The sequence below is a fragment of the Rhineura floridana genome, chromosome 6 (genome assembly GCF_030035675.1).
Source record: "Rhineura floridana isolate rRhiFlo1 chromosome 6, rRhiFlo1.hap2, whole genome shotgun sequence".
Lineage (NCBI taxonomy): Eukaryota > Metazoa > Chordata > Lepidosauria > Squamata > Rhineuridae > Rhineura > Rhineura floridana.
Genome location: NC_084485.1, coordinates 14,804,961 through 14,828,991, shown reverse-complemented (window position 1 = coordinate 14,828,991; position 24,031 = coordinate 14,804,961). Strand labels below are relative to the sequence as shown.

General features: G+C 42.8%; 1 protein-coding gene across 5 annotated transcripts in view; it reads right to left on the bottom strand.

Moving 5' to 3' along the window:
• Window positions 1-24,031, bottom strand: part of GATA5 (GATA binding protein 5) — a 45,311-nt gene that overhangs the window by 20,737 nt on the left and 543 nt on the right. Inside the window, exons 1-4 of one of the 5 annotated variants that reach the window (XM_061631064.1) lie at window positions 22,919-23,211; window positions 18,063-18,181; window positions 16,545-17,213; window positions 6-175 (exon numbers count right to left, since the gene is read on the bottom strand). In XM_061631064.1, coding sequence (XP_061487048.1) covers window positions 6-175; window positions 16,545-17,079 — 705 coding nt within the window. In that variant the 5' untranslated portion in view covers window positions 17,080-17,213; window positions 18,063-18,181; window positions 22,919-23,211. Of the gene's footprint in view, window positions 1-5; window positions 176-16,544; window positions 17,214-18,062; window positions 18,182-22,311; window positions 22,690-22,918; window positions 23,212-24,031 lie in introns of those variants that run through there. The other 4 variants (XM_061631063.1, XM_061631067.1, XM_061631065.1 and 1 more) reach the window with 4 other exon arrangements.

The window sequence follows — 24,031 nt, the reverse complement described above, 5'->3', positions numbered from 1 at the left end:
CTTACCAGCCTTTTCTGTGGCTTGATGAGTGGCCGGTTAATGCCATTCATTTTGTGATAGAGACCACAGGCATTACACAGGTAGTGCCCTGTCCCATCTTTCCTCCAGAGTGGGGTGGACATGGCCCCACAGTTAACGCATTCTCTGCCATCTCCAGGAAATTCCTCCAGGAACTCTGAAACAGAAAGAAAGACGAGACACATTTGGTTAGGCAAGATAGCCTTTATATTGCATCTCCTTTGCCAGTCATTTTGGATTCAAGGATGGGGCTCTGCTTTCTGGGCCATGGCAATGCTTCAGGGGCTCTCCCATAAAGTCCACTGGCTTTATAAATACCAAAAATTATCCTGCCCTTCCTCCAAGAAACACTGTTCTTCCCCATTTGTTTTCTTTTTGGTAACTTTATCCTCCTAACAACCCTGAAAAGTAGGCTAGACACAGAGGGAGAGAGTGCAGATAGCCCTGAGTGGGGGGATTTGAACCCAAACCTCCCTAGTCCTATTCTAACTTCACTACACCACAGTAGCACAGGCTGCATCTGAGAATCCTGGTATGTCTAAATTCCTGCCTTTTTGATGTCACCTGCTGTTATGCATGCAGACGGAGGAAGGAATCAAACCTGCAAAGTGACTCTCCTTGGCTGTGGCCGCTGGGGGTATCAGCGGGAGGCAGGATGCCTCTGAATACCAGTTGCTGGGAATCACAAGTGGAGAGAGTGCTGTTGCACTCAGGTCCTGCTTAAGGGCTTCCCACAGGCATATGGGGTCGGCCACTGTGAGAACAGGATGCTGGACCAGCTGGGCCTTTTGTCTGATCCAGCAGGCTTGTCTTATGTTCTTATCATGAGAGTTGTAGTTCAACCACATATGGAAGGGGGCAGGTTGGTGAAGGCTGGAATAGGGCTGCATCAGAGATGGGGAACCTGTGGCCCTCAAGACGTTGTTGGACTACAACTCTCATCATCCCCCAACCCATTGACCTTGCTGGGTGGGGCTGATGGGAGTTGGAGGCAGGTAACAACACCTGGAGGGCCATCAGGTCCTCACCCTGGATTGAGCTACACTGTCTTCTAGCCCTTAGCCATGGGGGAAAATTCCAATATTTGAACATGAGGCAATTGTTAAAATGGGTCCAGAGCTTGTCCCTGCACCACCAAATTGCGTTACCTTGGTCTCGAGGGGGGGGGGAGATGATAATCCTTACCTCAGCAGCCTTTGCAGTTGCAGTGCCCTAACCCTTTCCCCAATGAAACCCATTGCATTCCATGAGACCAAGAGAATGACAAAGGCTCCCAAGGGGCCCTAGGAGGATGGACCTCAGAGCGAACTTTTCTTCTGCTCCCCCACCATCCTCACCCACAGAGTTTTTGTATGCACACACACATATATATACATTTTGAGCCAACCACCTCTCTCCCACCCCCTGTCCCCAAGGGCAACCTTAACATTTTAAACTGCACAACACATTAAAAAGGAAAAGGAACTTTGAAATCCGTCATATCTAACTGTCAGAAGGATTAGACATAAAATTAAGCCAGGAAGGAGCTGGAATCAACTCCATTCTGGAGAAATCCCACACAACTGAAACCATAACAAAGGGTCAATTACATTAGGATCCAACAGCGCACTCAGTCAAGCAGTTCAGTCCAGCATATGCACTTCCTTGCTGTCTATTACACTAGCCTGAATGATGGGTCACTTTGGTCTGAAGCAAAGACATGTAAAAATATTTTTTCAAAGTCCTTGATCAGAATTTATTTACCTGCTGCTCTTCAAAAAAAATCTTATCCTGGTAGAGACATGAGTGCAGATCCCCATAAATACAGCATTTATTATTATTATTATTTAGATTTATTAGTCGCTTGTTACCAAAAAGGTCTCCAAATGACTTACATTTCTCCGTTCCTATATTTGCCTAAGAATGTCATCACGCAGCAGGTGGTGCTACAGACTGCAGCATGCCTCTATATTTCCGAGAGCCACTGGGCCAGTGGAGGAAGGAGATGGAGGCAGGCGGGTGTAAAGGGTTAGGGATAAAGGGCTGGTGAGCAAAGCGGGCAGGGGTGCAGCCCCTTGTAAAAACATAGTAAAAACGTAAATACAATGCCTGGATGGGTGGGAGGGGACACAGAAAACATTAACAGTTTCATATTACACCTACAGCTCACTAATATTCATATTACACACACATAACAGGAAACTTTGGCAGCACACTAACAATTTTCAAGAGGCATGGCTACATGCAGAGGGAATTGGGCTTGCCAAAGGTCAGCCTTCCAGAAGGTTTAAAGTATTTCTGCCCTGAAAACTTCTAATTGGTATTAGACAAATTTCACTGTTCCCTAGCCTGACTTCACAGAAGTGCAGCTCCTGGATCTGTGGAAACAGGGGAAAGGCTGTAAAGCATAGGCAGATCGGATGCTTCCGCAAGGTCTTTAGAGCCTCTCAATTATATACCTGCTATTTTCAAGAATAAGCTATTCTATGTATGTCTCTCATTGGGCTGGCAGGCTTTAGAATAAAAGGCAACACTTTTGCAACCTGAAAGCATCCAAGGATTCAGAAAAGGAGTTCCTTTACTATACTCATGCATGTGGGTTGTTCTTGTGCCTGCCCCATGGACTTTGCTACCCCTGATTTGGGGCACTGGCTAGAAGCTGCCATAGTGTTATTTAAAGGATACTTCAGGGTTTCTATTTGGATTGACAACCCCTTCCCAACTATATTACTTGCCCCATATCCCTGGAATAGATGGAGTTTAAAATAAAGGAGTATACCACACCCCTAAATATACTAGCCAGTGTCCAAAGACATGCAAAGGAAGAATCATGCACCCAGACACAACGTGCTTCATGATTTTATTTATTTATGGCCACTGCAGCTTCCAATGCAGAAAGAGACAAACCACCATCTGTGGCCTGTCTCTTCAGCAACGGGAACAACAGTTATGCAAAAAAGAAACCAATTACCAGCTGTGTTCTCTTCCCCACCACATACACATCTGCAATTTGTATCTCTCTTTGGCACAGTGGAATTAAAACTTACTCATTTAATTGGAACAAATTGCTTCCTAATGGGTGCAGTCTAGAGAAAGATAGCAGCCCTTACCCCCTACAAAAATCCATATTGATCCTAAAACAACTGGAAGAGGAGAGGTGGACAGAGGCCAGAGAAAAACCTGAATGTAGGGAGTTTAGTACCACCCTGCTTTCCAGGAAACTCACCATACCTGCTATCACCTGAAACTGGGTGTGTGAGGTACAGCTGATCAGTTGCTATGTGGGACACAGCTGTGGGCAATCTGAAGTAGCCCTATCAGACTTTGGTGCCTTCCTGTAAAAACAAGCCTTGCCATCCATGGCAAGCCCCCACTGCTGAAGGGTCAACACCAAAGGGGAGCTTTTCTTTAACTCATCCCATGGCAGAGTCATGGGGTATCACCCCCTTGATTTACAGGTACCATGGTGATGTTTGAATCTTATAGAGATCCTAGGGAGAGGCCAGAAGGTTCAGGGGGTCCTCTTTATTTTGAGAGATTGTGGGGAGGGACCTGGGAGTTTGTTTGGGCCCTAGGCCCTGAGCAAGAGCCTAAATGGATGGGTAGAGTCTTGAGTGAGAACCAGGGTGCTGGGGGGCTGTCATAGAAAGAGAAGGGATGTGTAGTACCATCAGTACCTAATTATGGTATTCATATCAATATATATATAGCACTTTACAGGACGTTGTTAGCACTTTAACCAGTAAGTGTATATGAGCCAACAGTGCAATGTGGCTGCAAAAAAGGCAAATGCTATTTTAGGTTGCATTAACACAGTGTTTCCCAAACTGTGGGACTCCAGATGTTGCTGGACTACAGTTCCCATCATTCCTTGCCATTAGCCATGCTGGCTATTCCTGATGGGAATTGTAGTCCAGCAACATCTGGAGTCCCACAGTTTGGGAAACACTGCATTAACAGAAGCATACTTTCCAAATTGCATGAAGTACTAAGTTCCCCTCTATTTGACAATGGTTAGACCTCATCATGTGTACTGTGTCCAGTTCTGGACACCACACTTTAAGAAGGATGCAGACAAACTGGAACAGCTTCAGAGGAGGGCAATGAGGATGATCAGGGGACTGGAAACATAGCCCTATGAGGAGAGACTGAAAGAACTGGGCATGTTTAGCCTGGAGAAGAGAAGACTGAAGGGAGATAAGATAGTATGGGATTCTCTTCTCAATCATCCCAGAATACAGGACACAAAATAATGGGCTCAACTTATAGGAAGCCAGATTTCAACTGAACATCAGAAAAAACTTCCTAACCATTAGTGGTAGGATAATGAAACCAATGGTCTAGGGAGGTGGTGGGCACTTCAACACTGGAGGCATTCAAGAGGCAGCTGGACAGCCACCTGTCAGGAATGTTTTCACCTGGATTCCTGCATTGAGCAGGGGGCTGGACTCGATGGCCTTATAGGCCTCTTCCAACTCTATTCTATGAACTTGTACATTGTATTTGTCTCTTTGTACAGTTTGCATTTTGTAATGTGTTGCATAGATTATACTTTGGGGCTATGTGTGGGAGTTTTGCTGTTTTAGTTTTAACTGTGTTCATTTGTATTTAGTTTTATATACAGTAACATGCCCTGGGGCCTTCTGGTAAAAGGTAGATAAAAAATACAAATATAACATATTAGGATTCCATTCACGTTAATGGGACCAACGTGCATATGGATTTTGCCCAAGCAGTTCAGGATCCTAGCATAAAGAAGATCAAGTTTCTAACATTTGTCATCTTGTCTCTTCCAGATATTTTTGAAGACACAGCTATTTCTCTCCTGAAGTATACTGACAGAAACATTCTGTCCACACGAACACCCGTTTTCCTTTTTCAGTTAATTTTCTTTAATTAGTAATAAATATCTTGTCAGAGTAGCGGCAGTAACTAATAGCAACTGACATCTGTGGAGACTTGGAGGGTGCGTGGCTAAGACTTGCCCCCAGAAATCCTTGCCGTGTGCAGATTGAATGGGCCAGCTGAAATGCGGGCCAGCTTGGTTGTAAAAATAAATGATCAGGATGATGTTATTCTAAGATGATAAAAGGGGAGGCGGAGGGAGATCAGGAGACTTCCCTGATTTCAATCAAGTGGTGTTGCTCATTGACTGGTGGCGACAGGCAGGCTGGACAAGACCGGGTGGAATGTCTTTGGCTGATGGAGAAGGTTGGGGGATACAGAGCTCTGGGCATGACAGCTCAGAGCTGACAAATGACAGACTCTGGGTAGAGGTGGGTAGCTGGGGGGTGGGGAGGGGGTCAGAGTCAGTTTTACGGCTTTACTTAGTCTAAATCCTGACCTCCTAGTAGGCCAGAACTTGTGCACTGAGTTCTGATGGAAGATCAGAACCAAACACATACACACACACTGTTGCCGTGCTTAGCTTTTAGGACTGGAAGCTTTGAACTGGAAGGCTAACCACGGCTTTCAGGAGTTGCTTAAAGAGGCAGGTCCATTTTAAAGACTGGAGAAGGTCTTCTGACAGGGACACCCACCAAGGCCCCATCTGCACTATACCTTTAAGGCAGTATCATGCCACTTTAAATCATGGCTTCTCCCAAAGAATCTTGGGAACTATAGTTTGTTAAGGGTGCTGAGAGCTGTCAGGAGGCCCCTATTCCCCTCACAGAGCTTCAAATCCAGAGTTCCCTGGGAAGAGTGAATGGAGTGAATGACTATTAAACCATTCTGAGGGGAGTTGGAGACTCCTAACAGCTCTTCTTAAACCCCATGCAGACCTGGCCAAAAAATCATACTGGCTGACTTTGGGGTATATTTGGACCCCAATGAGATTTCCATTGGAAGGATGGGGTCACTTTGCCCCCAGATACTTTTTTTTGGTCACCACAGATGTGCTTGACCTCACCAAAGCAGCTTGAGCCAAAAAACACTCATGCAGAGGAGGTAGAATTTTTCTGAGCAATATACGGTGGGCCCTTCTCCATGCATATGGAGTAAATTGGGATATTTTATAACCCTGGTTGTTTGTTTCGTTTCCAGAAGGAAAATGGTTAAGTGGTAGCTGGCTGAAATTCGGGGACATTGTACAGACTAAAACTGGTGACAATGGCCTAGTAGGACATCCTGAAGGTCTACTTATGTGTAAATTACACAATGAAAAATGCACCTGGAGTGAAAAATTACCCCTCAAGTTTGCATAATTGTTAATGAACTACAATTTCCAGAATGGTTTTGGGGAAGCCATGACAGTTTAAAGTGGTATGATACTGCTTTAAATGAATAGTGCAGATGGGGCCCAAATTAGGCACAAGAGTTTTAAAAGCAAGAATGAGCTTTCCTTGTCAGAATGAGTAGGGCATCTTATTGTGTGCAGTAAATCAAATCTACCCCTTCCTGGCTTAACCCCACTTCAGATAAAAATAAAAACCTGCACGCTTGGAGAATGTCAACTTGACATTTAATGGAAAGAGGGCACTACAGTTCTGGGGCACTAGCCAAGAATGCCTTTCATACACAACAGCTACACAGACCTGAATCACAGAGGGTATAATTTAGAACAGTGATTCTCAAACGGTGCACCCAGGCACGCTAGTGCGCCCTAAGAGGTGGCTAGGTGTGCCTCAAATATTATGAAAGTATATTTTAAAAATGAGAAGAAACCCATTTGTATAGGGTAAGTAATAGTTTTCTATAGTTTATTTTTATTCATAGTTTAAAATATATTAATATATTTTTAATTTTGTACATGAAGTGCGCCAGAAAATTTGTGTATGTTTTACAGTGTGCTGCAAACCAAAAAAGTTTGAGAACCACTGATCTAGAAGGTGCTCTTGAACAGTCATAATAGGAAACTTAAGGGATAAAAAGGCAGATTCATAACTGATCTCCACCAACACACTTTCAGTATTGAAAACCACCACAATACATGGAGAAACTTAAAAAAAGAAGGGATTATAAAATCCATTCTTAAAATGGAGGTACAGGTCACAATATGACAGTTAAGCACATTTAATCCAGGGGAAGAAGGATAAATATAGGACGTACATGGACCCATCCTGCATCAAGCTGGTCAAGGCAAACAGTGTAATCCAATGCACAAACAGAAAAAAGTCCCACTGTGTTTAGTTTAGTTTTCTGTAAAAGAGTGGACAGGATTGTAGCCTTAAGTCATGACGAATGATAGCTGGAGCAGGACCACACAATGAAGGCCATGTAGTTGTTGTTGGTGTTGATTCAGTTTCTTACCCTTCACCACAAGGTCCCAATAATTTAAAATGCAACATTACAATCAATTTAACATGATGGTTGATGTATGTTAATGAAGGGAAGTGGGCTAGAGTGGATATGCCTACTTGAAAATGGACATATATACTAGTCTATATTTATAAACATAATTACATTACACTCAGTCCCAAATACAGTTTGTATTAGAGTGGAACACATCAACACAGTTCCCTCTCTGGAACTATGTGTAAGAAATCACATATAAAGCTCTTTACATGTCAGGACCCCAATACCTTTCGGAACACCTCTCCTGCTATGAACTTGCCCAGAATCTTAGGATCTTCTTCTGAGGCCCTTCTCCTCTCTCTGAAAGAGTTTCAGAAGGGGTGACAAGGGCCTTTTCAGTTGTGGCTTCCCATTTGCGGAATACTCTCCCCAGTGACATTGCCTAGTGCTTTAGCTGATCTTTCTTCAGCACCACGTAAAAACATATCTTGTTCCCAGGCACTTCACAGACTTAGATAATGTTATTAGTGTGCTGCCAAGCTTCCTGGGGCTGTCATGGGGATTGCTTGTTCCATTTTACAGTTTTATGGTATGTGTCTGTTTTTAATGTGTTGCAAGTCGCTTAGTGATCTTCAGGTAACAAGCAACTGATGACAATAGTAATATCCCTCATCCACTTGTATTTAGACATCTAGGCACAATATGGTCTGTTTTTAACCCCATCAGTTTCAGATTCTATATGCTGTAGGGCTTTTAACCAGTGGATGGGCCAAGCATACTGACGTTATCCAGAGAGGTGGGCAAAGACACACACAATTATGGATACGCCCACTGTGAACACTCTGCCCCAGCCCACAGGTTAAAGACTGTGCTGTCAATGACACACTGAGGCAGCCAATCCATGCAGGCTGACCTGGGGTATGCCTGTTATTATTTATTTATATATACCCCACCTTTCTTTCCATGATAGAAACCCAAGGTGGCTTACATATGGTTCCCAGGTGGTCTTCCATCTAGGCACTGACCACCTGACCCTACTCAGCTTCAGCAGGGAGCTGGCCTCATGTGCCTTCAGACCATAGCCTGGGACCATGGCCTGTTATGCCCGTGGAGGTTGGTCCATTAGAGCAAACAGGGCCCTGGTCCATCAGCCTCAGTCTGCCCTCCTCCAGCCCCCATTTGCAGATCTACTTACTTATATCCAGGCCAGGGGGTGGCACTGCCTGACTGTCAGCTTCTTCCTCAGTCATAGTGTTGCCATTTTAGAACATCAGGGAGGAGGCGGAGATTAATTAACTCTGCCTGTCATTGGCTCTGGCTCTACCTACTGTTGGGTCGCCCTGTCCTCTGCCCTACCAGTCCCAATGGGGACCAGTCTCCACCCCCCAGTACACACAAAATGAAAATAACTACTGTTGCTATGTTAAAAGGAACCACAAACACTCCAGAGGTTGCTTGTACGAATGCCACTATGGACAAAACATGTTACCACCACCCTAAGAAAGAAGATGTAGAACTAGGCAGCAGCACTAAGAAATGTGTGGCGCAGCTTGCAAAGCAGGTCCAGACATGCTCAGGGGGTTGCCAGTTCAAATACAAACTGAGGAATTGGTCTTCCCTTTCCAGATAGCCATCATTACACTGAAATGGTGATGATCAGCAATTGAGTGCCGAGTTCCATCATTCACCTTTATATGGTGTAAGGTTTAGGACAAAGGAAGTTCTTTTTCACACAGCAAATAGTTGAACTATGGAATTTGATGCCACAAGAAGTAGTGGTGGCCACCAACTTGAACGGCTTTAAAAAGAGGATTAGATAAATTCATGGAGAATTAGGTTATCAATGGCTACTTGCCATGATGGCTATGCTCTCCCTCCACTGTCAGAGGCAGTATGCTTCTGGATACCAGTTGCTAGAGAATGCAGGAGGGGAGAGTGCTGCTATGTTCAGGTCCTACTTATGGGCTTCCCATTGGGGCATCTGGTTGACCATTCCAAGAACGGACTGCTGGACTAAATGGACCTTTGGCCTGATCCAGTAGGGCCCTTCTTATGTTCATAATTGTATCCTATGTTCTGCCATGGTAAGGTACACAGGACAGCTATTGACAGGGGCTTTTAAAAAGAAATTATCCTTTCAGTGAAGTCAATGGGAGGGAAACATCCTGTGCCAGATCTGTAGATGGCAATATTGCACCAATTAATGGGGGTATCCCCATGGCCTAGAGGAGTACAGGATGTGGTGTTAGGTGGCACAAGGAAGAAGGACATTTATCTCACCACACTGCAGCCACTCCACTGGGGGAGTTCCACTGACGTAGCTGTCATGCCTGTGGTGTATCTGGTGTTCTGGCTACAGAGTGGATGTTCCAATAAACTTTAATGCTTCTCAGCAGGCCAGAAACTCAACTATAGGCATGCACCCTAAGTCTAAATGTGAACAAAATAGCACTAAGGGGAAAAAATACTATGTATACATCAGGCACCACCTTTTTGAGTTGATAACAAAGATCTGCATATTATTTCAGTATCTATACAATCTATATAAAGCATGAGTGATAAACACTTCAAAGAAAAGAGCTCTCTTTCCATCCCATTACTGGAAATTGAGGGACCATTGTTGTAAAGAGAGTCTATCAAGTCAATCAACAGGCCCCTTAGTAGAAGGCATTGCTACTTCTCTCTAGAAGAAATGCCTTAAAAAGAAGTCACCCCCCATCTGTAGTTTTGCTTTTGCTTTCATTTTTAATGTAGCAACTTAAATACATAGATCTGCTGCCCAGTTTAAAAGATACCCCTGCTTTGATGAAAATATATTCATATTTAAAGTTTGTTGAACCAAGGAAGCAGCCAGGAGGATTGTGCAAAGTCTGGATTTTCAGGTAAGTACTCTGTGCATGAGTGCGTCTGCACCAGAAGATACAAGACAGCAATCCTCTGGACACTCATGAGAAAGCCTTATTGAATACCATGAGATTTTCTTACAAGTGAAACATGGATTGGGCTTCACATCCAGACATTTAACTCTGGATTGTAATCAAGGTGTACATAGCGGCTTCCTAAATTCCACCCAATTTCTTCGCCAATTTATTTTAAAATAAAAAAAATTCTATCAAATTCACGAACTGATAGCGCAGGACTGAATGTTAACTGCTAAAAGGAACCAAGCTTGCAGAATATTAAGAGCAAACGTTGAACAAGGCATAAACAAGACTTAAACAGTTATGAAAAAAAGAGATGCCTCTCAACACCAATTTATTTCATGACACACACAATCACCCCCTCCCAAAGACACTTACGTGGATTCAGATTCGATTGATTTCCATCCCCCTCCTGCCAGTACCAATTAAGTCATGTCCCTGTTTGATGACAAACCAATAGCTCAATAATATTATACACTTATTCCTGAACTCTCATCAAGTTCAGCAGGGTTTACTTCCTGATGAAGGGTACATACTAAACATACTTAAAGCAGGACTTGCATCTTGAGTAAATGAACATAAGATTGCACTCTCAAGTGTGCTTATTTTACTAAACTATTAGAAGATAAAATGATATATGCCTAGAAAAAACTTATACTGATTTTATGTTAAAATCATACATAGGTTTAACAGTGAAGCTGACCTTTAGGTAGCACCGTCACCCAAAGACAAGTTATTTCAAATACCCAATTTAGTTGAGCACCTGTATGTTAAAATTAAACCTGTTATATTAACTCTACAAAAATTAAATTAAGCCACACACACCAAACCTCAGTACAAGCATGGATATGTAAAAGACTCAATAGACTCCATCCTATAACTTAAGAGACTGAAGAACTGACACCAACTTTTTTTAAAAATCAAGTTTAAAATATGTTGGGAAAGGGGGTACAAATGATATAGATAAATGGTGGTGGCCCCCAAATTGTGGAATGATCTCCCTGACGGGGCACGCCTGGTGCCAGCACTGTTATCTTTTTGGCACCAGGTCAGGACTTTCCTCTTCTCCCAGGCATTTTAGCATGTGTTTTTAAATTGTTTTTTTTAAAATGTGTTTTTAAATTTGTATATTTGTTTTTAATGTTTTCAATGGTTGTAAACCACCCAGAGAGTTTCAGCTATGGGGTGGTATACAAATGTAAATAATAATAATAATAATAATAATAATAATAATAATAATAATAATAATAATAATGAAGTAAATAGATTTTAGTCATGTATTTCAATGGGCCTCTTCTGAACTTATGGATACAACCGTATGTTATACTTGCAATCAATTTGATCTTTGGAAATTCAGAAAAGAGTCTGAAAGTGAAAAATAGGTGCTTATGTTTGAAATGAGTGCTTAATGACATGCTCTTCTGTAACTGAGAAATCTTCAAATAGAAGTAAGAGGGAAGACATGATTTTGACCCTGATGGAACTGAAAGGCAACCTAATTTTTTGTTACAATGTTAATAGTGCTTGCTAAATGAAAATGTTACCTTTTCTACTTTCACATCAGAACAGGGACTAACCTCAAATTATTTTGTACACCATCCTGGCATCTTCTGATGAAGGGCAAATTAGACATTTAAAATAAATTTAAACAGTATATACAATTGCAGCCTACTAGCCCTATAGAATTCCGTGACACATGCAACTCACTTCTACATACACATTTACTCAGAAGTAAATTCCTCTTTAGAGTATTTGTTCAGGGACCTTCCCTGAAATTACCTAGATAAGCATGAGCAGTCTTGTTGCCAACTAATCACCATTATTATCATCATCATTATTACTATTAAAGAAATGGAGACTGCAATCCTAAATCTGCATATTTTTTTCTTTGGCTACATTGCAATCAATCCGGCTCATTTCAAAGTAAACAAGATTCAGTGGTTTAATTAGAGCTGCAATCTTCCGATCACTTACCCCATTGAAAACAGGGGGACTTTCAAATAAAAATGCGGCATCTCTGTCTGGACATTTACCAATTAAAGCTTCCAGCTCCTAAACTTAGAATCAACACCCTTTGGAAAACCATGAGAGAATGCTCTGCCATCCAAGAGAGCGCGCGAATTCAATGTGGTTTGTAGATCTGGCTAAACTTAAAAGGACAGCAGCGGATCTGCATTGCACAGGGACATCTGCTTGCTTTTTAAATTCAGATTTGAAAATATTTTTCCCTTGGATGGAAAGTGAAAGGGGAATATTGCTTAGAACTGTGCTCTCAGGGGCATTTCAGCGAGTCTTCAGATCCTATTCCTGAAGCCTTTCTGTTCTCTTCTGTGGTACTCCAGATAAAGGATTTTTTCTTCTATTTAAAGTCAAAGACCTAATTCTGTTGTTTTTCGGATAAATATAAGGGGGGAAGAGAGAAGAGGGGACCATCAAGCAAGATAACAAAAGATAAAAAGTTGAAGTCGATAAAAAACCCAAGGACTTCAGAACAAAAAATAAAAATAAAAATGAAGGGAATTGTAGGAAGCAGATCAAGACCGATTTTATTAGCCAAGCGCCTCCTTAAAAAGTTTGCTTCACTGGGATTCTTTTTTTAAAAAAACAACAACAGTGTGAACCCGAAGCGAAGCAGCTTTGCTTGTCCCATGCCTAGCAGATTTTGAGCGTTTGTTGATGGATGCCAACGCGCACATAGCTGGGGAAGGGGAAGAGAGAATTAGGAGCCTCCGAGTCTGTTCAGATCTAAACTCATTTACCCCAATAAATTACTTTTAAAAGGCGAAACGGCTGTAAATCTGCTCACCTAATTTAAACCCCAAGCAGCGTCACCGCGGAAAAGCAGGACTGCAGGGATGTTGTCGAGAAGGGCAGATATTCCCCACATTCAAAACCGCCGCTACTATTTTTGACTCCAAGGGAAAAGCGCAACCCCGTGGCGTTTTCCTGCCTTATATGTCAATATAGAAAGGCTATACGGCAAGACAACTTCGGAGAGACCCAACAAAAACCTTTTCCCTTCTCATATTTTGCAAGAAAACTCCTGGGAAGAGACAAAAAGGTTTTGGAAACAACTAAGCCCAGTAAAACAGTGTTCCAAGAATCCTTTGCATACTTATTTTGGAGTATGCCTAATCGAATCCAGTAGATTTACAATCATGTAAACACACATATAGAATCAGCCTACATGGTATCAAGGCATAGTCTAGACATAGAAGCTCTTGCACACATTCAGGACAAAAATGCTGAGGACTAGCCACATATGCCTTCAGATTGTGAACCTTCCCTCATCCATTTTGAGACCCTGTTCTTCCTGCTTCAAGCACTCATCTTTGAGCAAGAACACAATTCAGTAAAAACATCCACCAATTTAAAACTGAAATTTAGACCTCTGTTTTGAAATGATTTTTTTAAACTGGCAGATAATATCTCAGTGAGCTAGATTTTAAATAAAATGTCTGAAGAACAGAAGATGGTTCTATTTTTAATCTGGATGCAGAAAACTTCCCTTCTTTTGGAGAGGGGCATCTGTCTTATTTTTAATATTGACAGGTGATAGCTAACAAGAACTGTGGTCAGGAAGTCAACATCTTCTCCCAGTACCACATTACTGCTACCCTCCCAAAATATTCCAAGAACTTCAAGAGGAAGAAGGTAAATTGCCTCCCAGCCTGATGGTCAACCTGGTTAACATGGCAGTACTTGGGGATATGCTGTTGCCCTCAGACCTGCTGCAATGGCATATAAAATCATTAAGACATGGCGCTAGTCCCTTTGTTGAAACAAGATTTCAAAATTACATTCTAGAATGGAAGCAGAACTCCCCTTTACTGATATCAGTTGATGGAAACCCATTGCCGTGCAATTGTTCATTCAGTTTGACATAGATGTGAATGTGACCCAAGAATTCCTTCCTAACTGTGCTGCTCTTGCCAGAAGGTGAAGATCTAAGGGCAAAATGTTGATGAGGCACAGTGGCTAGGAGTGAACACCCCAGCCCCAGTTCAACTCACAAAGTTATAAATCCAAAATCACCCTTAGCTACACATCCACAGCATGCAAACCAGTGTCTATTTTACTTCCAAGTAAACATGCGTTAGCGGCCTCAAGCCAGACATTGCTTTCTCAGCCTCAAGTTATCTGCTTTTTTAAAAAATAAATATTTACCAGGGTAATGTACTTCTGAAGTGTGCTGAATATTTGAAATAATGCAGTTTGAAAATATGAAGCATTGTCATCAAAGCCTCTTATCCCTCTTGGAGACAGTTTACACACACCATGCAGAAAGGTGCTTTGCATAGGACACAGCATAACACCTGAATATAGATAGATAGTAATTGCACATGTAGCAGAATGAATGTAGGTATATAAATTGATCAAAAGTTACTGCCAGCCAAAATACATCCAAGTGCAAGAGCACTCAGTAAATACTAGTACACTGCATGAAACAATTTATGTTGCTCCTTCCCATATAAGACCCAAGTGTACCCCTCAAGTTCCTTTTTATCTGAACACTAACAGGGTTCAGGCACATTCTCAAAATCCAAGGGGGTTCCTTCCTGTGACTTCACTTGCAAGGTCACTCATTTACTGCATGGCAGCAGTTACACCAAGGACAGAATTTGGCTTCCGAAACAATGCCCCATGCATGCAGACTCCCAGAATTAGTTTTTACCATTTCTAGCCCCCTTTGTCAAGGACGTTACCTTCATAAGTGGCTAAAGCAGTGCTTGCTGAAGATTCTTGAACACTAGGATGTGGGAAGGGTCTATCAACCTGGCCAATGTACTCATTCTTCTGACTAATATTCCATGATTGCTATACTTCATACCTCTATCCAATGCCACAATTTACATGGCAGGCTCAACACTATGTCTGGTAGATTAACCAATAAAGGGAAACTTAGTATTTTTTAAAAATGGATCCTGCCGTTAAGTATTTCTATTTTTAAAAGTTCAGAACAAACTTTCAAACCAATTTAAGAACATCAAGAGAGCAATCAATCTAGTTCAGCTTCCCATTCCCAACAGCGTTGAACCAAGTGCCTTCCTGCCTTATTGTGGACTTTCTAGAAAGAACTGACATTTCTAGATTCCATTTAGCCATCATGGCCAAGACCACTGAGAGTGGTTGTTTCTTAGATGATTCCCTTTTTTTAAAAAAAATCACCCAAAACAGGCCTATAATTTCCAGCAAACCTTGGAGGAGAACAAGAGACAAGCTGGCTTGATACTGGTTTCAGTGTAACCTAGATGTGTCCTTAGACCAGGAATGGTAAACCTCTGGGCCTCTAGATGTTGCTGGACACTGATTTCCATAATCCCTGAACCCATTGGCCATGCTGATTGGGGCTGATGAGAGTACGAGTACAACAAAATCTGGAAAGCCAAAAATTCTCTGTTCCTTCCTTAAACGATATGCACTTTTTGGCTCAAATGCAGAATTGTCCAGGTTCTGGAATTGGGGGGTGGGTGGGGTTGTTTATGATTAATTAAGGCCACAGACAGATTGTAGGTTCCCCCCACCCACCCCCACCCCACACACACTGAACATAGTATAATACAGGAAACTTGATTCACATACAACATGAAGCCAAACTATTGCTTTGCAAAAATGGGCAAAACATTCAGGCTTCTGGAGAGGAGATAATGGCTCCTTTGCTCCTTCAGTCATACTGCTGCCACAATGAGCCAAACCTGGGTTTGGCTTAGTGCATTGTCTAGACCAAGGCTTGTGGTTTAGCTGTCCCAGACAAACCATGAACTGTAAACCATAAGAACAAATTCTGGTTACAGCTGGTGGTTTATCTAAGATGGAGAGAGCTAAATCACAAACCTGGGTTTGGATGAAACACTAAACCAAAGCATGGCTTTGCTCAGCGCAATGCAGCAGTAGAATGACCTGAGGAGGAGCAAAGCAGGCATGTCGTCCTCTCTGGGAGCCTGCACATATCCTCAATCCCACTACGCCACAGTCTAGCTTAGCACTATGCATGACCAGGCCATAGTGTGCACACTTCTTTAATATCCATCAATAAAAAAAACTGTTTAAAACACAGTGGCCACATCCACACCGTACATGGCTCCCCCTCAAAGAATCCCGGGAAGTGTAGTTTGTCAAGGGAGCTGGAAGTTGTAGTTGTGTGAAGGGTAAACTACAGTTCCCAGGATTCTTTGGGGGGAAATAATGTGCTTTAAATGCATGATGTGGATGTGCCCAATGATGCCTCGACACAAGGTATTGGCAAAATAGTCTCCATCATAATACCTTCAGGTTTTGGGAGAGAGGAAAATGACCCATCTCCAGTCTAAGGTTCTCAATAGCAGAGAACCACATGAAATTAGAATGGTTTCTATTGGGGAGGACATGGGGGGAAGATACGTTACATACCAAACGTGGGTCTCCGGCCAGGCAAGCTCCCCTGCCGCGTCTGAAGGCTGTGCAAGACGCTGCTCTCAAAGTGCCCTGTGGTCCAAGATGGCGGCATCTCCGCAGGGCTGACATAAGCACCTGGATAAGGGCTAGAGTAGGATCCATTGACCGAACGCACCAGAGCATTGCCATACTGGTCATGTCCCCCGGCACCCAGCAACAGGGGGCTCTGGTAGCCTCCATCTCGTCCGGTGCCACTACCACCAGGGGGGCTGTGAGAGTAAGAGAAACCTGAGGGTGGGTGAGGGCTGCTAGCATTGAAATGCGATGCCTCAGCATTGGCTGGCTGCGCCCACCCTGGGTGGCTGCTCAGGGGATGGCCCTGGTGGGCAGGTTCACAACTCTGCAGGTAAGGTAGGCTCTGGAGCATGGTAGGCATCCGGCTAGTTGGCACGTACACAGCTGGGCTGGCTGGCGAGTGCAGGAAATTGCTGGAATCGTGGGAGTATGCAGATTGGCCAGGGTTGGGGGCAAGAGCTAAGCTCTGGTACATTTTGTATCCCTCAAAGTAGCTGGTAGGGCAGAATCAGAGCAAGCCACGAAGTTGGACAGCAAGGGTTGGAAGTGGGACATGAAGAACTCGGCTAATCCTCCCAAGCTGTTGCAGCCACGGCAGCTTTCAAGCACCTAAAAGACAGAAAAGAGGAGAAGTAAGAACAGATGTTCCAGCTCCTGTGTCTAGCCTTGCCTCCACCAGCCTTCTTCCATTCCTGCTCTAAAGCTTAAGCTGCATACACACCCTAGATTTAAAGCACACACCTTGCCCAAACTGTAGTTTGTTAAGCATACTGGGAATTGTAGTTCTGTGAGGGATAAATCACAGTTCCCAGGATTCTTTGGGGGAAGCCATGTGTTTTACATGTATGGTGTCTACATGGACTTAGAGAAAGTGGTCTGAACATATTGCAAAGGTTGGAAGGAGGGCATGGAGCACACAGCGCTTGTATTGTCAGGAGTGCCAACTTTTTTATTTCTTCTGCTCCCATGCTTTAACAGCGGCTTGACATCCTTCCCCAACAAATGATCATATATCAGTCAGTCAAAATTGTCCTAGCAAAACCTATGTAGGTGAAGGTTGTTTTGGTTTTTGGTATGAAATACACCAATAGACATAGGAGCAGGGTAAAAAAAGGTGGCAGCATGTTCATTTACCCACCACCATTTATTTCTTCCCCTTCCTCTAGTAAGATCAGGGTAGCATACATGGACTTACCCCACTGGTATTTTTTTTTAAGTTAGGAAATGTATAATTCAGCCTTCAGCACTGGCAGCATACAATTAAGACAATATAAAGCTATGCAGTTAAACCAAATGTAAGATCTTCACAATAACCCTGTGAGGTAGGTTGGACTGAGAAAGGTGACTCATTCAGGTCATGTTGGAAGTTTTATTGCCAAGGGCAAGGGGTGGACACCATGCCCTGGACACTAGCCATACAGATCTAAAGCTGATGAAGCACTCCTAAAGCACACTTACATTTGCAGCTCAAACCTGTGCGTGTACATTCGGAAGTAAGGCCCAGAGGTCAAGCGGACTTGCCCCCAAGAAAGTTTGTGCTTGAATCCTTAGATCTGGATTCCATTGCAGTTCACAACCTACAAAAATCAAATTCCTGTCGATTCTAGTGATCTTCATATTACATACTCTCTATGTATAATCAGCTCTACAGAGACTTACTTTTATAAAGGCTTTTACACCTACTCAACATAATCTTACTGAGCTCCATAGGCCTATGTTCTAGTCAACGGGTTGTGGATGCAGCCTGCATCTATAGACTGACAGATGCAAAGAGAAGTAGAATATTCAGCTTTAAAAAAAAAACACCACAAAAAACCTTCCCCATAGGCAAAAATAGATTGTTTGTGCCCTAACAGTATATTCTTCTGCAAGGCCATTTGGAATTTAAACCCACCAAGGTCAGTAGTGCTTATTCCCTAGCAAGTGAGCACAGGATTGCAGTCTGTGATGGTTCCAAGCATACTTCCCCATGGCTTTTCATAGGCTCAGGGAGCAAGCTGCAGAATGCTCAGATTTACTTATTTTGAAGTAGTTCTATCACCTCCAGTTGATATACTCTCTAGAAGTACCTGAAATTGCTTTGAGATTATTCATAGAAAACGATTCATAAATGGGCATGGGTTCCCAGGCTATAAAGGCACATAAGGCCAGCTCTGTGCTGAAGCTAAGCAGCGTCAGGTGTGGTCAGTGCCTGGATGGGAGACTGTCTGGGAACCATATGTAAATCTACCTTGGGTTTCATGAAAACAAAAGTGGATGTAAATGTAATAAATAAATAAATTATTAATCATTATTCTTACTGGATATAACCCCATGCCTCAATTGAAAATTCATTAAAAAGTCTTGTGGTACCTTCAAGTCCAACAAATTTATTATGACATAAGCTTTTGCAGGCCAGAGTCCACTTTGTACGTCATCCAACAGGAATTAGGCATATTCAGAAGTTGTGAATTGAAGCATAACAGCATTTCAACTTAAAGTGGTTTTTTTGGGGGGGAAGAGATGGGAAGGGGATAATTTATGGATGGAGCATCACATGGAACACATTTGTGGGGATCCAGAACAACAACCCTAACCTCTTGAAATATCATCTTCTCAAGGAGATCAATTTAAAAAAAAATAATAGAGAGAGGCATTTCAGCTCTGAGTAAATTGGTCCATCTATTGTGGAAGTACCAATAGCAGCCAGCTTCATCTGGATAAGGTTTTTCTCGCCAGCTGAAAAGTTAATCACACCTTACAAATACATCCGGTGAATATTAAGAATGCATTCCCATTAAATGTGTCTTACTAAAAAATGATAGAGTAAGCCATAAGAAGCCTATGGCGCTTCTTTGGGATGTCATATATATATGTGTGTGTTTGTGTGTGTATGTAAATATATAAAAGTACAAAGGTATCATAGTAAACACCCCCTCTCCCAGTATGGAACAGACCACAAAAAACAAAGAAGACTTGAAGTGCTCTGCATGTTGACTCTGAAGGCAGACCCCGCTGTCTTCAGCGGGGCTTACTACCCAGTAGGTGTGCAAAGGATTACAGCCCTCTCCCCCCGCACACATCGATGTGGTCTGCAGCTTTGGAAGTAAGAAAAGGGACACACTTGGCACATTGTAGACGGCAACTTGTGGGTGTGAATGTCATATGCGGTGGTGCCACTGACTTTGGGGCTGGGGGGAAAGATTAGATTCATTGATGGAGGTTTCCTATAAATAAAACACAATGAACCAGAAGAGCTAAAGGGACATTTGCAGACCTATGTTGCTCTTGGAATCAGGCGCTGGGGATGAAGAAGGGAAGGCCATTTCCTATGGAGGACAGACAGCCATCCAGCTGGTCGCTGTCAAACACAGAATGGACTTTTGGTCTGGATCCAGCAAGGCAGCTCTTAAGCTTCCTAGCTGAAAAGGGCGGATAGAGGCCAGCTTTGTGGACTGGGCCAGGGGGCTGCATGTTTAACTGGTGCCCCCCCTCCCATTCATTTACACCCTAATTCTAAAAGCATTAATGGGGGTTAAGTTACGTTGGCACCAATGGATAGTAATGCACATTTAGAATCACACTGTGTGGTTGTGGCTAAATGCACTTGAGTGATCTAAACGCAAGACAGGGATGGTATACTGTTTGTGGATCAAGCTATAACTGAAAGCAGAGCCTATTTAGACAGAGACTACCAGGTTAACATGGCACACTGCAACAGCCTGCCAGCCCTTTTTCAGATAGTCACTCTTAACTGAGTTCTGAATTGGGCCAAGTGCTAACAATTAAACCCGTGTGTGTTCCCAATATCCTCAGTGGAGGAACTTCAGTTCTAAACCATAAATATGTGCAAGTCAGTCCCACTTCTTTGAAAGGAGTCAGCTCCAGGTAAGTGGATGCAGACTTTTTATCTTTAAAGAGCATATAATCTGGAATTAAAGATTGCATCACAGATGCAGTAACAATCTAATTTCTTTCTTTTTATTAAGATTATTCACAGCTAGGTTCTGTGTCCGCTTGGAAGCAGAGCCTAATTCCAGTAAGACTCATTCCAAAGTAAGTATGCCTGGGCCTGCAATCCATACTTAATACCATTTACTAGGAAAGATGTCTTGTTGAATTTGGTGGGCCATTTCTGCAAAGGCTTGGATGAAAAAGAAAAACCAAAAATAAAATTCCAGGAGTTCATAGTTTCTCTTCTATCTTGGAACATTCTTGAATTCCTAGAGCGATTTATGCTCCCCATGCATCCTAGTAATGGTTACAGAGCTTGGAAAAGTTACTTTTTTAAACTACAATTCCCATCTGCCCCAGCCAGCATGGCCACTGGATTAGGCTGATGGGAGTTGTAGTTCAAAACAGTAACTTTTCCAAGCTCTGGTTAGAATAGATTATTCAAACCAGTCTAAGTTTTCCACCAAATGACTCTACTATCCTGATAGCAGCTTGTCACCCTAGTGACAATGTAGGGAACAAGACAATACACTAAATCCAGCAACTTCAGCTAGAAGGCAACATAAATAAAACAGCATTTCTAACCACCCTCAAAGCCTCATTCCACACATTAAAGCAACACTCCACTAAAAATGTCAGTGTGTCAGGGATGTTTAGGGGTTAGAGTGACCTTGTGAAGAAGCACTTTGCTTTAAGAAGGATCACAGGTTTTAAAAAGAAGGGAAATGACAAAGACGAAGAAACGTGGAATAAGTACAATCCTCTGTATATTTATACAGAAATAAATAACAACTCTGCTGGTGTATTAAAAAATTAAAATGAAAGCCGCAAAAAAAAAAAAGTTGCAAACGTCAAATATCTAGGAAGACACCGACGCAGTGCAAACTAACGTTGCAATTCGAGGGCTCCAGACACATTTTGTTTTAATTTAACTAAAACAATGTTCTGCTATACAAAATAGCAGTAAAATTTCTGATGCGTTTAGTTAGTGGGTTTTGGTTGTTTAAACACAGGAGCAATAGGACTGGAGGCAGACTTTAAACCCACACTTATGTTTTACTCGAAAGCAAGCCTACCGGGCTTAGAGGGCTCGCTCTCGACTCATCGTGTATTTTAACAGTATTGCATTATTGTTGTATTTTGGTGTAGTTTGGTTCCTTGCTTGTTTGTTTGTTTTTTTGATTCTGTTATATCTATTGTATTTATATATTGTGCTTGTTTTATTTCTGATGTACACCGCCCAGAGAGCCTTTTTGGCTTAGGGCGGTATATAAATTAAATTAAATAAATAATAATAAATAATGTGCGGCTGCGACCCCGGATGCACCCGTGAACAGCCCTGTTTACTCGGAAGTAAAGACTACCGCTCAAGTTAAGGGGGATTCCAAGCGTGTTCAGCGAGGCACCGGACTTCGAAATGAGCTTTGGAATCGATTGGAGTTTCTTTCCAGCTAGCTGCGGAGTCTTTGAAACCAACTTTGTTTGCCTTACACAGGTTTTCTTTACTCGGATTGCTTTCGAGTATGGAGTCCCACTGAATTTAGAGGAGCTTACTGGGTGACCTTGGGCCAGTCACTGCCTCTCAGCCTCAGAGGAAGGCAATGGTATACCCCTTACCAAGAAAACCCTATTCATAGGGTCACCATAAGTGGGAATCGACTTGAAGGGAGTTCATTTACATTTTTACTTCCGAGTAAAGCACGAATGCGCTCAATGCTTTTCATTGGAAGTAAAACGTCTAACCGAAAAACCAGAGGGGGGAAATGCTACTCACCGAAGGCTGTTTATTTTTTACAAGCCGCCAGCCTGTGCAAGCCTGCTCCCCTTGAAGCGACAGTTTGTAACAAGATGTACTCCCGAAGCAGTCCAGTTTGCACTTAGCTTCGAGTTAAAACTCGAATAGTAGTTGCTTGCATGATGAGATTGAAACTACTTTTTAAAAAAGAATCTTAAATGGCTTTTCTAAGAAGAAAGGAAAAAATATCGAAAGTATTTTTCCCCGGATTTGGGAGGTCCCAAGAAAAGCAAGTTCGCTGAAGTGATAAATCCCTTGCAGAATCAATTGGATGGGGGCGCGCGACCTCTAGGGCAATCCTATATAACGAGCAATTTTCGGAGTGGGGGGGAAGAAATCACTTCTCCAGTTCTTTCGTATGAAAAGAATATCTGAAAAGGATATTTTTTTAAAAAAAAAACAGGACAGAAAGAAAGAGGGATTTAACCAGGAAGCTCGTAAATCACAGAAACGGTTATCAATCGTGGGTCTTTGCAAAGCTAATAGAACCCCCCCCTTTCCCAGTTTCTCCAAGTGTGGCATTATCTGGGAGATAAGCCCAGCTGCAGAATAGATAAATTAGCTACAGAGAGAGAGAGATACTTACGCTTTAACAGGCAAACTTTCATGATGAAAGAGATCGAAGCAAACAATACTTAAAAAAAAAACCCACAAGGAAAAATCCTAGAGAAAAGGTAAGCGGGGGGAGCCGATTCCCAACAACCCCCTTCAAGCAGCCTGTCCTTTGAAGAGCAGCTCTGCCGCCCAGTTGCTGTCGCTGTCTTATCTCTGATCCTCCCCCCTGATAGCTACTTTTGACCCGGCTCGCCTATCGCGCCTTAAACGAGCTCCTCTCTCGCCTAATCTCGGCCTGAAAGTGATTCCCTTCATCTGCGGCTCGGCCCCTTTACGGCAGGGGATGGGGCCCGGTCATGTGACTGCTCCACTCTGGCAAGCTGCGCGCTGGCTAGCTAGGATGAGACTGGGTGGCGACCATTTCAAAAAGGGTGGGTGGATTTCCCAACCCCAAAGCCAGAAACTAGTTTTAAGAATTAAAAAAAAGAAGAAGAAGCAACGGAGGGTTCTTCGGTTTCCTTTTGGATGTTTAGCCAAGGCTTCTGGTTTTTAAAAATTTTTCCTTTTCAAATCTGCTTCCAGAGGAGACTTCTGAAGTCTCTCAGACACCCGTGTGCGGAGCATCGAAGGCTGGGGGCGGTTAATTGTTAGACTGTATCGCCAATCGGAACTAAGTTATGAGACCGAAAGCTTTTCTGCGAGGGTTCGCTCATGGTCTGTGGCCTGCAATGCCTCCCCCAACTTTGATCTGAATCAATTCGTTCTAAAATCAAAGCGGGGAGAGGAGAGAGAGATTGAAGGCTGTCAACCTAACTTGGGACTCGTTCCTTGGGCCTACTCTTGTGTAAAACACATGCTTAGGGTTGTGCTACACGAATTGTTTCCGGGAAATATTAATATAAATGGGGCGTTTACAGGCTTTTTTCTCTTTCCTATCCCCCCCCCGAATATTTTCTTCTGTTCTTGACAGTTTTGTTTCTTGCTTTGCTGATCCTGTTTTTTCTCCCCCACCTTTACACCTCTTTATCCGTTCTTGTTGACGTTTTCCCTTCTCTTTTATGGTTTTCATACTACATCCTAAATTCCAGATATTGCCTGCTAGCTCGCCGTCTGTTTGGTCCTGTTTGGACTATCTGGCTTAATA